Here is a 15,697-nt window from a genome sequence, read left to right as displayed (position 1 = left end):
GAAACGCTGCATTTCTTTTTTGAATTTTAATCTGTGCCCCCCCTTACCTAAGTTGATAAGGATTGCTTGAAAAATAGCAATAGCTATAGACTTATATACCGCTTCATAGTGCTTTACAGCCCTATCTAAGAGGCTTATAGAGTCAGTTTATCGACTCTATAGAGTCAATTTACCAATTTTATAGGGTCCTCAGTTTACTGACCTCGGAAAGATGGAAGACCGGGTCAACTTTAAACCAGTCAGAATCAAACTCCTGGCAGTCGCAGAATTAGCCTGAAGTACTGCAAATAGATACAACTTCTTTTTTTCTTTCTATTTCTATCTATCTATCTATCTAACTATCTATCTATCTATCTATCTATCTATCTACCTACCTACCTACCTACCTACCTACCTACCTCTATCTATCTATCTATCTATCTATCTGTCTGTCTGTCTGTCTGTCTGTCTGTCTATCTATCTATCTATCTATCTATCTATCTATCTATCTATCTATCTATCTATCATCTATCTATCTATTTATCACTTTTAGCATCTTGTCTGCATATTCATTTTCTATCTTCTTGCTTTTTAGCTATATGCCCTGTTCTGCTGTATGTAAAGCTTTATGAAACAGTCTGACAGCAGAGCTCTCAGTGAATGTTTTCTTGGTGCATATGGTCTGACATGGATGAGCAGCCACGGTGAGATTTTGGAGTCTATTAAATGAGCTCATTAAAAAGATCAATCTGTTTCTGTAATAACACTGGAAGCCATCAGTCACTGAATGAGAGAAGTGAATGACACCTGAGGAGACAACACATTTTTAATAATTGTGTATGGTATATTATATGTGCATGTACGTAATTGTGCATGGTATATTAGAAACAAAGTGAGAAATAGATAAAGATATATGTATGTGTGCATATAAATCTATATATGTATATATACCACTCTTTTTTTCAGACCGTACAGAAAATATGTATGTTTTTTAAAATGAAGAGCTCATATTTGTGCATTTTTAAAAATCTGCATTTATATATACTATATTTGTTTTAATATATGTCATATGCTTTTGTTCTGAAGGGGACCCTTGCTTCTCTAGGTCTCATTGGGAGGAATTATTTTGGTTTTGAATTTTTGGAGCTAGATTATACTGCATTAGCTTTTCCAATATAGTTAAAGTGAACTATCACCAGACTTAATTTCTTCGTTAGAAATTAATAGACAGGAGCAGTTAGTTTGGCATTGTGGACCATTATATAACCTCCCTCTCTCAAGCCCAATCAGTAGCTAATAACCTCTTTTCCCCTTGCATTTTTTAAAAATTTTTATTCTTTGTAATGGTAATTGTGCATGTCATGGTTTTGATCTTAAACTTGTAAACCACCAAGATTCACCTTGAAGGAGATATGGGCAGCACAAAAATTGAATAAATAAAATAAATAACCTCGTATGTGCTCAGGAATATGTAAGACTTGTACTATTTGCAGATAGTCTTAAGTTCAGTCCCTGATCATAGTAAAATATGGGCTAGATGGGAATGGGAAAATGAGAAAAGGATCTAAATATTGTAAACAAGTTGTGATGCAGTTGCTATAAAAACAAATGTTATTTTGGCATGTATTAATAGGAGCATGGAGTCCAGTTCATGGAAAGCAATCATCTCTTTTTTAGATAGACCCTACCTGGAATACTGTATTTGATTCTGGGCATCACAAAACATCAACAATGGCAAATAAAGAGAAGGGACTCAAAACCAAATCCTAGAAGGAACTAGGTTTTAGTTATCTAAAAGTTGTCATGTAAAGAGGGAACATGTCTTGTTGTGTGTTCTCTGTTGTCTGAGAAAAAAGGACTAGAACCAATAGCTGAAAATACAGAGAAGTCGATTTTAGCTAGATATTAGAAGGAATTTGATGTTGGTAAAAGAATTGAATGGATTTCCTTATAATGGGTCCCCAACCCCCGGTCCGTGGACCAGTACCAGTCCGCACAAACAAGCAAAGCCCCATCCGTGGGATGCAGGCAGCACACAAAACAACGCACCCTCCGGTCCATGGAAAAGCTGTCTCCACGGAACCGGTCCCTGGTTCCCAAAAGGTTGGGGACCTCTGCCTTATAAGGTGATACGTTTCTTCATTGGCAGTCTTCATACAGAGGCTGGATAATCATCTGTATTAAATGCTATAGTAGATCCTACTTCAAGTGAGGTGCTGTAATAGATGACCTTCCAACTTCATGATTCTGTTATTTTATTGAACCAATTTAAAATGGAATACACAGTTCAAAACAGTCACTTAAATGTTAAGATTCAGATATGTTTCACTACTTCTAAACTCTTGTCAAAAATATTTGCATTACAGCTTTATAAGCCAGTGCCAATTTTTCAGTTGGTTGCTCCACCTATCCAAAACAATCCAATAAAATATACAGTTTTAACATTTTGTATCTTCTGTCATAAAACTAAAATTTTATTTTCCTTATAAGTAGATAAGTGTTTTTGAGCATTTCTATTACCATTGGTAGGTTTATCAAGGAAGAAAGATCATTTTCTATATATTAGCAATATCATTCAATAAATTTTTAAAAGTACAGAAAGTGATCAATGTGCTTTTGCAAAAGGTTCTCATTTTGTTTGAAAGGATCCAATTTGAAAAATTAGTATGATCGTCTCAAAAGTACAGTTATGTACAGTTGTAACATTTTTCTTTCAACTCTACTTTTGCTTTGTCTGTCCCTCCATGTTGAAAAAAAAACCTCATTTCAACCTCTGCTTTAATTGCTACTATACAAACATAGATATTTACAAGTGGTCTTTTGAGTATGGAGTTTCTAAAATGCATCCGTAATATATTTGAAATGTAAACACAAGACCATGCAGAATCCTGGTTCCTTGACGTATACTATAGATATAGAAATAAACATATTTTTCCTGATTTGTCAAGGTTTTTATATTAAAAATGATTATACAGGCAGTTCCTGGGTTAAGAACGTCCAACCTACAAATGATCTGGTGGCTACTTTCTACTATGTGCTTTTCCCATGCTTTCACTTACATTATCAGCTGAAGTGGGCAAGGTCAGGATCAAACTTGCAAGAAATATTGATAAAGGCTGTAAATAACAGACTCTTGAAAGCCCAATTGTTTTTCCCTCTTCCTCTTCCCTCTTATACCGGAGAAAATCAAAACAAGACAAGTTGTTTAACAATGGTTTGAAGGCACTGAATAAGTGACTTACACTAAACAGGTTCTCGTTGCAGGGTTAGCAAGAAACTAGATCAAAAGATACATTACACTGAGCAACTAGAAGGCAAAAATAATAAGACATTTGGTTAAAGTAACAAATATAGGACTGCTACCTATCTATGAGATGTTTCTATTGCAAACACTATTCGTTCATTTATTCATATGTACAATTTATATTTGCCTTTCTTCCCACAGGGCACTCAACCTAAACTGAATATATTTTGAGTTGAATCTAAAATTAGTATCGGTAGTAAATAATCTACAGGTAATCTTCAACTTATGACCACAATTGAGCCCAAAATTTATGTTGCTAAGTGAAAAATTTGCTAAGTGAGTTTTGCCCCACTTTGCAACTTTTTGGGACCACGTTTGTTAAGTGAATCACTGCAGTTGTTAAATTAATAATATGGCTGTCGAGTGGATCTGTTTTCCCCCTTGACTTTGCTTGTCAGAAGGTTGCAAAAGGTGATCACATGACCCTGGGACACTGCAACCGTCATAAATGTGAGTCAGTTGTCAAGCAGCCAAATATAAATCATGTGACCATGGGGATGCTGCAAAGGTCATAAGTATAGAAAAATGATCATAAGTCATTTTTTTTCAATGCCGCCGTAACTTTGAACGGTCACTAAGCGAACCACTATAAGTCGAGGACTACCTGTACTGCAGTTTTTCCAAGCTGACACCCTCCACATATGTTGGGACTTTAGTTCCCTACTTCGGGGGGGGGAGGTTTGGGGAAGGCAAAATAATAAAGTTTGTGCAGCAGCACTGCCTCGTGGCTTGGAAAAACTCTTTAACTAAACGTTTGTATCTTTTTTTTCCTAGAACCAAAGAAAATGGCTTTGACAGAGAGCCTTTGCACTCAGAGCATCCAAGCAAGCGGCCGTGCACTATTAGCCCAGGCCAGCGGTACAGTCCAAATAACAGCTTGTCTTACCAGCCTAATGGTCTGCCTCACCCTACTCCGCCTCCACCTCAGCATTACCGTTTGGATGATATGGCCATTGCCCACCACTACAGGGACTCCTACAGACACCCCAACCACAGGGACCTCAGGGACAGAAACAGACCTATGGGTAAGCTAAGCTCTTCCTTTTAACTGGGGCTTCGGCCTCCATACCTCTACACTTCCATTATTATTTCAGTCCCAGTGCTTGCCTGAAGATACCCATTCATCATCATCATAATCATCATCATCATCATCATAATAATAATAATAAAAGTTGGAAGGGACCTTGGAGGTCATCGAGTCCAACCCCCTGCTCAGGCAGGAAACCCTACACCATTTCAGACAAATGGCTGTCCAGTCTCTTCTTAAAAACATCCAGTGTTGGAGCATTCACAGCTTCTGGAGGCAGGTTGTTCCATTGGTTAATTGTTCTAACTGCCAGGAAGTTTCTCCTTAGTTCTAGGTTGCTTCTCTCCTTGATTAGTTTCTATCCGTTGCTTCTTGTCCTGCCTCCAGGCGCTTTGGAAAATAGCTTGACTCCCTCATCTTTGTGGCAGCCCCTGAGATATTGGAACACTGCTATCATGTCCCCCCTCGTCCTTCTCTTCATTAAACTAGACATACCCAATTCCATCAACCGTTCCTCATATGTTTTAGCCTCCAGTCCCCTAATCATCTTTGTTGCTCTTCTCTGTACTCTTTCTAGAGTCTCAACATCTTTTTTACATCGTGGTGTCCAAAACTGGATGCAGTATTCCACGTGTGGCCTTACCAAGGCATTGTAAAGTGGTATTAATACTTCACGTGATCTTGATTCTATCCCTCTGTTAATGCAACGCATTGCCTCCTCATTTAGTTTAGGGCTCATGCAATTAAGTGTGGGGCCTACATGACAGTACAAGTTTTCATATATCAGTCAGTGTGCTAGTTATTGAGTGAACAATGAAGCTTTAGCCTCATTATGTTAGATCATAATGCTGTTGGTCAGGAGCAGGCCTTTTCTACCGTACAAAATGGAATACTTTTCTTATTGAAATAAAGAGGTCTTTGTCTTCATTTTGTACATTTTTTCCTGTTGTTTTGTAATGACTCTTTTATGGATCAAAAGGAATCTATATACTTGTTAGTGAATTGTTTTGGTTTGCTTTTGTGGGATATATTTCATTATATATGTAAGCTGCTTTGAATAGATAAAGGAAAAAACTTCAAATCCATTAACCAAAATAATTCTTCCTAGCCTTACTTTTCCCTATTTCTTTTTGAATGTTGGTTAGATTAGGAGATTAGATTACCTTGCCTTTATGTTTAATGATGTTCCTCTGTCCTGGCTGTTGATCTGGCAGTCAGGGACTTAGAAAGGGATCCTTTTTTGCCAATTTTCAGCCAAAAATATCCATTTGAGGAAGGTGGATTTGCTTAATGACTGTGTGATTCACCAAAAAATTGTCATAAAATTAGGTCCACCGTGACCTAGCACTGCAGTAATTTATGACATAAATTTCAGTCCCAGTTGTGGTTGTAAATAAAGGACTACTTGTACCACGCGATGGCCCTAGCCAAGCAATATTATTATTGCATATATTTATAGCCATAGGCTGAATAGAAAGCTATTATTAGATTACTCCTTCATGTTATTCATATGTAATACTTCATGCTTTTTCTGGCAGGGTTGCATGGGACACGACAAGAAGAAATGATTGATCATAGGCTAACAGATAGAGAATGGGCTGAAGAATGGAAACACCTTGACCATGTAAGGAATGTCTGTATTCTGTTCAGTAGTATATACATCACAACTTTTAAGTTTAAAATTAGTGAAAAATGCTTATTAACTTTGTCCATAGATTATGAAAATTTGCAGCCTAATCCTATGCATGCTTATAGTTTGGAGAGGTCCTCACATCTGTTATATTAGCACCAAGACAAGAAAAAACTCATGAAGTTAGAAAACAGGATTCATCATTATGTGTGAACTGATCTATCTATCTACGTCTCTCTCTATATATCAATATCTATATCTATTTACGGAGGGGGGAAATGTTATTTATGGTTACAAGATCAAAAATGCCAATTTGAATGTCAATTATTTTGAACTCACTGAAGCGATGCTTGCCATTTTCACATGAGATATCACTGAAATTTTGCAAGATTTGTAAAGTTCATGATGACATATTTTAAAAAATATTATTATTTACATTATGTGGAATGAGCTCTGCTTGGCAATCAGGTGAATGCTATTGTTGAATTGCCAATTCCTGAAACAGTCATTAAGATGTCCAACTGGATCTAAAATAACTGGACTCAAATTATCCCTTATTCTTAAAACTATTTCCCTGAGCCAGCCCATGATAAATGAGCCCAGCAGTTTTCACAGAATCAGCATGAAAACAAATATTTGTAGCATACAACATTTAAATTGTTGAAGGTTTCTTTGAAAACCAGTAGTAAACATAGTATAAGGATCTGCTATGGCTGGAGAATGGCCAAAAATGTTGAGTCTGGGTGCTAGGATTTCCTTTCCTCCAGATCTTATTTAAAAATAAATGGTAACTAATATGCTTAAAGAAGAGTGGAGCTTTATGTATAAGAGACTGCACATTCTTTGGAAATAAAAAATCAGGGTGTCCACGGGTTGAGTGCTTTATTTCCTTTGCACACCTGATTAGAAAAATAGAAATTGGAAATAGGATCCCTAAGACGGCATTGGGAGGAAGAAGATTTAGAGCACATGGCAGTAGCTATTTGGAACCTTTATCCTTCATCTCTGCCTTTATGCCAGTGTTTCTGTCCTACAACTTCTCAACATTGTCATTACTGCATAAAAAATTGGAACTCCTAGCTAACTTCACCATTGAGCCCTGTATAGTAGATGCTATATACAGATGCAGTGCTTCTGCAACAGCGGTAGCAGAGGCTTCTTTCACTTGTCCTCACTCCACCCCCAGTAAATATTGCTAATGGCCCTTTTGAATGGGAAATGACCTGGACTAACAGTTGGACGTGCTCTGTGCTGGCTGACCACCAGATTAAATTGGCTGAAATCCACTGTACTGCTTTGTTAATGTCAGATTGGAAACTGTGTTCCGGGTACTCAAACATAATCAGCCACCCAGACAGAGTGGAACTGTGAGCCAGCTTAGTTCTCATTCAGCAGCACCACAGTTCACCTAGAAAATGCAGTCTGTTTGTGTGGCAATCAATGGTGAAACTTAAGTAGCATGTCCTATTGGGAAAATATGGCAGTAGTGGATGGTGGGAGTCCATTTGGCTCTTTTATGCAGAGGACCACTGAAGTGTAATCCTGCTCTATAGAATCTGGGTCTTACAGGCAGAATATACATCAAATAAACATTAACGTTTCATCATTCCCTTTCCCTTTTTATCTAGCTCTTAAACTGCATCATGGACATGGTAGAAAAAACAAGGCGATCTCTCACTGTGCTACGGCGATGTCAAGAAGCTGATCGGGAAGAACTTAATTACTGGATACGGCGATACAGCGATGCAGAAGATTTAAAAAAAGGCAACGGTAGCAATCATTCCAGGCAGCAGAGTCCAGTGAACCCCGATCCCATCCCTTTAGGTATGGTGTCTTTAACCATTCAGAAACATCTTTGAACACTTTTATGTTGCTGTGTTAATGAACTTGCATCTTTCTTTTTTAATCTTGGTCATTTGGGTATGTCTAGTTTAATGAAGAGAAGGACTAGGGGTGACATGATAGCAGTGTTCCAATATCTCAGGGGTTGCCACAAAGAAGAGGGAGTCAAGCTATTCTCCAAAGCACCTGAAGGCAGGAGAAGAAGCAATGGATAGAAACTAATCTAGGAGAGAAGCAACCTAGAACTAAGGAGGAATTTCATGGTAGTTAGAACAATTAATCAGTGGAACAACCTGTCTCTAGAAGCTGTGAATGCTTCAACACTGGAAGTTTTTAGGAAGAGACTGGACAGCCATTTGTCTGAAATGGTATAGGGTTTCCTGCCTGAGCAGGAGGTTGGACTAGATGACCTCCAAGGTCCCTCCCAACATCATCATCATCATCATCATCATCATCATTATTAAATTACAATTTTGTAGCTATAAAAATGGTTATCTTTATTTAAAATAACACATTAAAAAGAGGATGGAGGATTATTGAAATACGATATTTAGCTCTATGTATTCACTTGGATTAGGCTATAGGGATTCTCTAGGGGTAAGAAAAGAAAAGGGCTAGTAAATTATTATAACTTGATACACAAAAGAACTGGTGTTCTGATTCTACATTGGTATCTCTTGAAAGTACAGAATATTAAAAACCTTTCAAGCACATGCCTTTCACTTGCAGCTTCTCTTTGAAACAAAGTATGACAAAAATGAAGTAGAATGTCTTATAAATTATAGAATTTAATAAAAGGAGAACAATATCATGACTGTGTGTTTCTAGTTCATAAGGAAAATAGTCAACAATTGATGAGTTGCATATAAGGCAAGATAAAAACTTCATCAATATAGGTGCTATCCCACACTTAATGGCATGTTTTAAAAAAATATTGTATCACAAAGAACAAACACTGCATTTTTCTGTATGTTGTAAATGTCACAAATCCCCTTTGTCATTTTTAATGAGCTAAACCACCCAGTAAAAATTACCAGCTTGTCATCTCCAGTAGCTATGGATGGAGGAGAAGAGGGCCATCTGTTATGCCTTCGTGTCTCCCGCTCCCCACTTTATGATTTATATTGGTACCCATTCTGTAGATCAGTTTCAATTATAGCTATAATCTATCCATTTTCAAGTTTATAATAATGGCTTTAATACAAAATTCTCTGCAACCTTTGCACCAGGTGAAATATCAAGCATACATATGCTAGTTGCTACACTGGCTTATAACCTTTCTAATAATAAGAAATGGTGTGTGATAAGGTGCTGTAGCAGATGCATGCCGAATTGTGGGCATCTACAGTTAAAACTAATTTATGAGTGTTGAGATATACAGTATCTCTGCCTGAGACCTTGGAGAACTGTTGTTGAAAGAAATAGCATTAGCACAGAGTCACAGTTTAAAATACCCCTGCCCCCAAAAACATATTTTATTGATTTATTACTTTTCTATACTGTTGCAATGATAAGAATCAATAATTGTAATGTTATTTGCATTATTTTGGGGAGATTTTTTCTTACATTTAAATTTATATAATCTAAACAACTTTCCTGAAATTTGTATACACTATTTATATTTGCATGTTTTATTTATTTATATCTGGCTTTTATTTTTTTAAAAAATACTCAAGGTGATGAACATAACTAATACTCTTATCTCCTGCTTATTATTGCCCACCACAAGAACACTGGTTGGGCTGAGAGGGAATGTCTGGCGAAAAATCACCCATCTGGCTGTCCTGCCTAAAGTGGCACAAGAACTCAGTTTCCTGGTTTCTAGACCAACACATTAATCACTACACCAAACTGGCATATACACTTAGCATAAACTATTTGTAAGAAATACTTAAATATTTGTTTGAAGATGAGTAAAATTGCCTTAGTCTTGAACAATTCATATATATATAGAAATATCAGACAAGTTTCACATTATCTATCCACTTGATAAGATAGGTATCTGTAAAATTACATGTAAATAATTTATTTTATTATTTATTTTGCAGAAGGATATATAGGTAGCCTTCAATTTACAATCATAATGAAACCTGCCATCGTGGTTGTAAGTTGTGACAGTCATAAATTGGGTCACCCACATGACTGACCCGATTCTACCAATGATTTTTTGTAGCAATCAGTAAGCGAACAGTACAGTCATTAGTGGTTTGCAATGGTCTGGTTTTGCTATAAAACATGGTCTTATGGGGTGCTGCAAATGGCTGTAAAATGCTGGCCAGTTGCTGAGAGCTGAAAATTTGATCACATGATTGAGGGGATAGCCGTTTAAATTTCAGAACCAGGTTGTATATACCCCTAGGGAGGCCCTTTGTAACTTTGAATGATTTCTAAAAAAAAATTGTAAGTCAAGGACTACCTGAATTATATTTTGAACAGTATTTAATTTTTATCCTCTTAACAAGGAATTCCATTTAATATATCACATAAAATACACTACCAGTGAAGGTTTCTGTAAAATCCCAAATACACAATGCTTCAGATAGGTATCTTTACTTTCTTAGCTAGAGTTGCATGGACTATCTACTTGTGAAACATATAGTCCAGGGGTAGTCAACCTTGGCTCTTTTATGACTCGTGGACTTCAACTCCCAGAATTCCTGAGCCAGCTCAGGAATTCTGGGAATTGAAGTCCACGAGTCATAAAAGAGTCAAGGTTGACTACCTCTGATATAGTCCACAAAAGACCCATGCCTCCTACCTCTTGCTGGTTTCTAGGACACAGCTTCATCAATGACTGGATGATTTATTTAAATGGTTAAAATGCATATACTGTATCCTGAGCCATGGTTAGAATGCAGTATTGCTGGATAACTCACTGCTCCCTGTCAGGAATTCGATTCTGACCGGCTCATGGTTGACTCAGCCTTCCATCCTTTCAAGGTCATTTAAATGACCCAGATTGTTGGAGGCAATATGTTGACCCTGTAAACCAGTCAGAGAGTGCTGTAAAGCACTATGAAGTGGTATATGTCTTAAGTGCTATTGCTATATCAGTCACCAGTACTGAATCCTTGCTCAACTTAAAAAAAAATCTACCCTATTCCTGTTTTGTCCATATGAAATTTCTAGCAACAGATTTTTTTTTCCTACTGTGTAAATTTCTGTTGAAGAAACAGATTTACTTGCTCAAGGACAGCCCACAAGATGTGCCATACTTCTTTAAAAAGAACAAGGTACCTTTTGTGATTAAGGAAGTTCTTCATTTATATATATTTTCTAGACCTGTAAATAAGTGCTAGATTGGTGTATTTTAGGCCTAATTTCATTAAAGGCTACCCAAGAATGAAAACAAAACACTGTGTGATGGAATGCAGGAAAGAGGTGGATTTGCAGGAAGGAGGAGGTGTATTCTAGAGGTATAAGACGCAACTCAGTCTAGATATTAGGTGGGAGAGAAAAAGGGGTGAAGACAACCTCTATCTAATAATTCATGAGTATATTTTAGATACAGATAGTAGAGTTCTTAGTCTGGCAAGATTTTGTCTGTAGATGTGAAACAATAAAGAATTCAGTTGGGAAGAACCACCATGAGTCTTTTTTCTTGGTTTGGGGCCTTACATACAGTATGTTAAGGTAGCTTACTTCTATGTCAGATCTATCTCAGTTTCATTTGTTGACATTTTTCATAACTGGTGAAAAGCAAGTATCATCACTGTCCAAATGTGATCTTTGGATAAGAGAGAGACAATGCAGCTCCTTAGCTAACCTTACATCAAATGCCATTTTGTATGTTGCAAGACTGTTGATTATTCTTACCTCAGACTTTACAAGGTCAGATAGACCAAATGCAAAATTTAAATGAGAATCCAAGTTCTAGCTGCATTTTTTACTATTATTCAAAAAATTCCCCCAATACTTCCATCTTACCCCAATGTAATAATTTCCTAATAATAGTTATGCAAATATGAATAGAACTGTATTTTTTTCTATGACAAAGCTCAAGGAATTGGGATAAATATAACAAGTTAGAGTTTCTTTTATCAAACTGTCAGTTTGTTTTAGCTGTCAATCTGCATTTTCTCTTTCCATGCTTACAACACTGGTGATTTCTGTTGCATCGAATTCCCATATGATTTGCTGAATTCCAAAGCTGGATTATAGACTTTCCTGTTCTCGAGGTTGATTAAGCTGCTTTATATTACTTTGACAATAGGACATGTCATCTTAATTTGTAAGGATCTTGTGAACTGAGTAAAATAATTGGTTAATGGTATTCATTGGATATGATATAAATCCATTGTAGTTTGAGGCATATTTCATTTTGCTGTTATGGTTTTCTGTTTTCTTACAGCTCTGAACTGATACGTATTGATCTAGTAGTTAGAAAAAAAATCAATGAGTTCCTTTCATTCTCTAAAAGTGTGATTAACCTATTATCACTTGCAAAGTAAAACTTAATATCCAAGTGATGCTTTTACTGTTCTGTTAATAAAAAGCTACATTTCAGGTACAGAAGAATTTTGTCAGGGTTGTTCCAAAGCCACCACCTATTTTCAGGAAATAGAATAGATACAATTTTATCACTTTTAAAAAAATTAAAAGAATGAATCCAAGAAATTTTACACCAGTCAATGAATGTTGATATTGGACAAAATTTTAAAACAGAATATAAATTAGCTAGCTCACATCTAGAAAAAGATAATTGATTATGAGGTACAAGGGCTGTTTGTAAGAATTAGTCAACTATATCTCTTTTGATAGAATCAGTGTTGATTACAACAAAGCATTTGACAGAATGCTCTGTGAAATTCTTTTGGACAAAGTAGGTAAAATGTAGATCAGTGGTTCTCAACCTGTGGGTCAGGACCCCATTTGGGGTCGATCGACCATTTCATGGGGGTCGCCAAGCAAGGCTGTCCGCCATTTTTTTTGTCTGCCATTTTTTTTGTCCACCATTTTTCCCCCTTTTCCGGCGGGTGCCTTACCTCCCTTGGGCTGGGCCAGCTGGTGGTCGGCCTGCTCCGTCTCTGTCACTTGCCAGTTACGCCCTCGGCCAGTGCAGGGGGCGGAACCACGCATGCACGGCGCTCCCGGGCAGGGAAAGCCCTTGACTTACGACCGGTTTAGTCCTCGACTTATGACCGGTTTAGTCCTCGACTTACGACCGGTTGCGGTCGCGGCATTAAAAAGGTTGAGAACCACTGATGTAGATTATCTGATATTATTATTTGATTTGCAAATCTGGTTAAATAATTATTTCTAAGAAATGTCTTGAATGTATGCTACAAATCTTTTTTTGTAGAATCTGTATGGTTTCTGGTACTATGAATTAAGTGAATAAGTATAGAGAGAATCATGCAGTTGGGAGGGACCACTAACGTCCTATAAATCAGAGTCAAGTTTAGGCTACAATGCTAGGCTTGAAAACAAGGAAATATCCAACATAGATAAATGTCATGTACCAATATGACAATATTTGACTTCTTCAGAAGCTCTATCCCAGCAGTTTCATGTACATGTTAAATACATTAGACCCACTTCTCTAAAATATCATGTTGACTTCAAGATCACAGAACAAACATCATCACTGACTAGAGCAGGGGTGTCAAACTCGCAACGTCACGAGACAACTTTTTTTCCCTTTGCTGGCAATGGGGTGGGCACAGTTTCGCCATGACGCATCCAGCCCGCGGGCCAGCAGTTTGACACCCTAGACTAGAGAAACAGCAAGGTATAGCTTGGCACAGATGCCATCTTCTGTTTAATTTGCTGCATCAAAATTACATGTTCTCAGCATCAAGAATTGCTAAAAGTAATACCCAAAAAATCTGAGCAAAATACATTATTTCTACCCAAGTACCAAAGAATAAAGACCATCCACCAGAGATGCTAAGTTATCTTAATCATATACTGTAAAATAGCAAGTGTGATTAAAATGGTATGACCTAATTTGCACATGCTAAACTAATGTGTGATTTGGATTATACACTTCTCTGAAACCAGCTATGCAGTTCCTATTCAAAAATTATGCACAAAAATATGCTAGGGAATGTTGTGTACAAAACAATAAATTAGAGAAAGGTGCATAGAAATAACAAATTGAAATAAATACAAATTCCTGTTATTAGGTTCTCTCTGGCTAGCCTACTTGACAGATTATTATGGGGCAAAAAATAGAGGAAATGATGTGATGTATGATACTATGAGTTCTTGGAGGAAAAATAGATATAACATGGAAATAAATAACCTCAGAATAGTAAAAAAATGTGATGGAATGAAGTGATGGTTGAGGACTTTGAAATTTGGGAAAAGTGATACAGACTGACTGATAACATCTCAGTTGACATAACACATATAACATAGATCTGGAATGGTTCCAGATGAAGCTATCTTATCCCAGGCTATGCACATTTTTTTAGGAATGGTATATTAACAATGAAAGAGGGACACTCTTTTTCTAAAATATTTATTATTTCAGCCAGCAAACAAAATATAATGGTCTTCACTTTGCAAAACATCAACAAGATTCTCAAGGGAATAAGTCTGGACCATTTTAGTCCTCTATTTTCAAATATTATAACTCTTTCATTAGATGAGTGATATGGTATAAAAAAATTAGAAGCTTTGTATACTCTTTGTTCTAGAATTATGGAGATATTTGTCTCTGAAAACACCAAGTCCTCTGGGCTAGCTTCATCATATCCATTTTTAAAATTATTGTTGAAATGTGGAAGTATGTTTCTTATTTTCAGCACATATTATAACATACTTTCTTCTCCAGAAAAGAGAATTAAAAGCCATGTGGAAGTCTTTCATAGATCTTGATTTAATCTTTCTAACAGTGTCTTGGCTTCATTATCTATAAGAATTATGGGTTGGAATATGAGCATGATTGATCTTCGTGCCTGGAAATTGAACCAATTAGTTGGCAATCCAGTGAATGATATCACTGAATTCCATTTAGCTTTGACTGTTACATACCTAAACAAATCAATACAGCATTTTGTTCCAATTTTTATAGCATATCAAAAGGTCACTCTGTAGTGAAAACCATAGCTGCATTGGATGGCTTCTGCTCTTTTCTGCCTAACAGAAAATATTTATTCTAGGGTTCCATAATTCCTAGTAATGTTACCTGTCTGTTAGCATCCAAAGGTTACATTACTCAGCATAGTTTCATTGATTTTAAACTCTAGTTATGGATTTTATATTTTATAATAGCAAGCAATTAGTTTTAAAATGTTTTGATATGGTTTTGGGGTTTTTTCATAGTTTGTGTTACTTTTTTTACACTGAACTGTACTTGGTTTCATTTTGTCATATTGGATCAGTGTCCTGGATCATTTAAAAACATTTTTCAGCCCAGCAGTCTAAATAGCACTTTATTGATATTTCCAATGTCTCCAGCTTTCTGTGGTCAGAGTCATTGGAAACAAAGATGCCACTTGCTTCAAGAAAAAGAGGGCTTAGAACAGTGGCGGGATTCAGCCAGTTCACACTACTTCAGCAGAACCAGTAGCTAATTTTTTGTTGCCCAGGCCCAGAATGGACTTCCGGAAGCGGCATCCACACAGAGAATCGGTTGTTCACATATTTGAATCCCACCACTGGCTTAGAAGCAGTAATATCAGATACAGGGTGTCCTCAACTTATGACCACAATTGGGACTAAAATTTCTGTTGCTAAGCAGGATGTTTGTTAAGTGAGTCATATTGAATTTTCTAATCTTAAACTAATCCCTGCAGGTTATTAGGCAAATCTGGCTTCTCCCATTTATTTTGCTTTCCAGGAATGGGAAGGTCACAAATGATGATCACGTGACCCCAGGATGTCTCAAACATCATACAGTAAATGTTAGTTGCTAAGCACCCAAAATTTTACCACATGACTGTGAAGATGCTACGACAGTTTTAAG

At 36.7% G+C, this 15,697-nt stretch overlaps 1 protein-coding gene across 1 annotated transcript in view; it reads left to right on the top strand.

The window, feature by feature from the left end:
- RUNX1T1 (RUNX1 partner transcriptional co-repressor 1) overlaps positions 1–15,697 on the top strand; it is a 123,923-nt gene that overhangs the window by 87,603 nt on the left and 20,623 nt on the right. Inside the window, exons 6-8 of the mRNA XM_015813990.1 lie at positions 4,058–4,308; positions 5,849–5,934; positions 7,569–7,764. Coding sequence (XP_015669476.1) covers positions 4,058–4,308; positions 5,849–5,934; positions 7,569–7,764 — 533 coding nt within the window. The remainder of the gene's footprint in view (positions 1–4,057; positions 4,309–5,848; positions 5,935–7,568; positions 7,765–15,697) is intronic.

The sequence above is a fragment of the Protobothrops mucrosquamatus genome, unplaced genomic scaffold, assembly GCF_001527695.2.
Source record: "Protobothrops mucrosquamatus isolate PMUCROS unplaced genomic scaffold, P.Mucros_1.0 scaffold211, whole genome shotgun sequence".
NCBI classification, from domain to species: Eukaryota; Metazoa; Chordata; class Lepidosauria; order Squamata; family Viperidae; genus Protobothrops; species Protobothrops mucrosquamatus.
The sequence above is the reverse complement of the archived record's forward strand: the minus strand, read 5'-3'. Positions and strand labels throughout refer to the sequence as shown.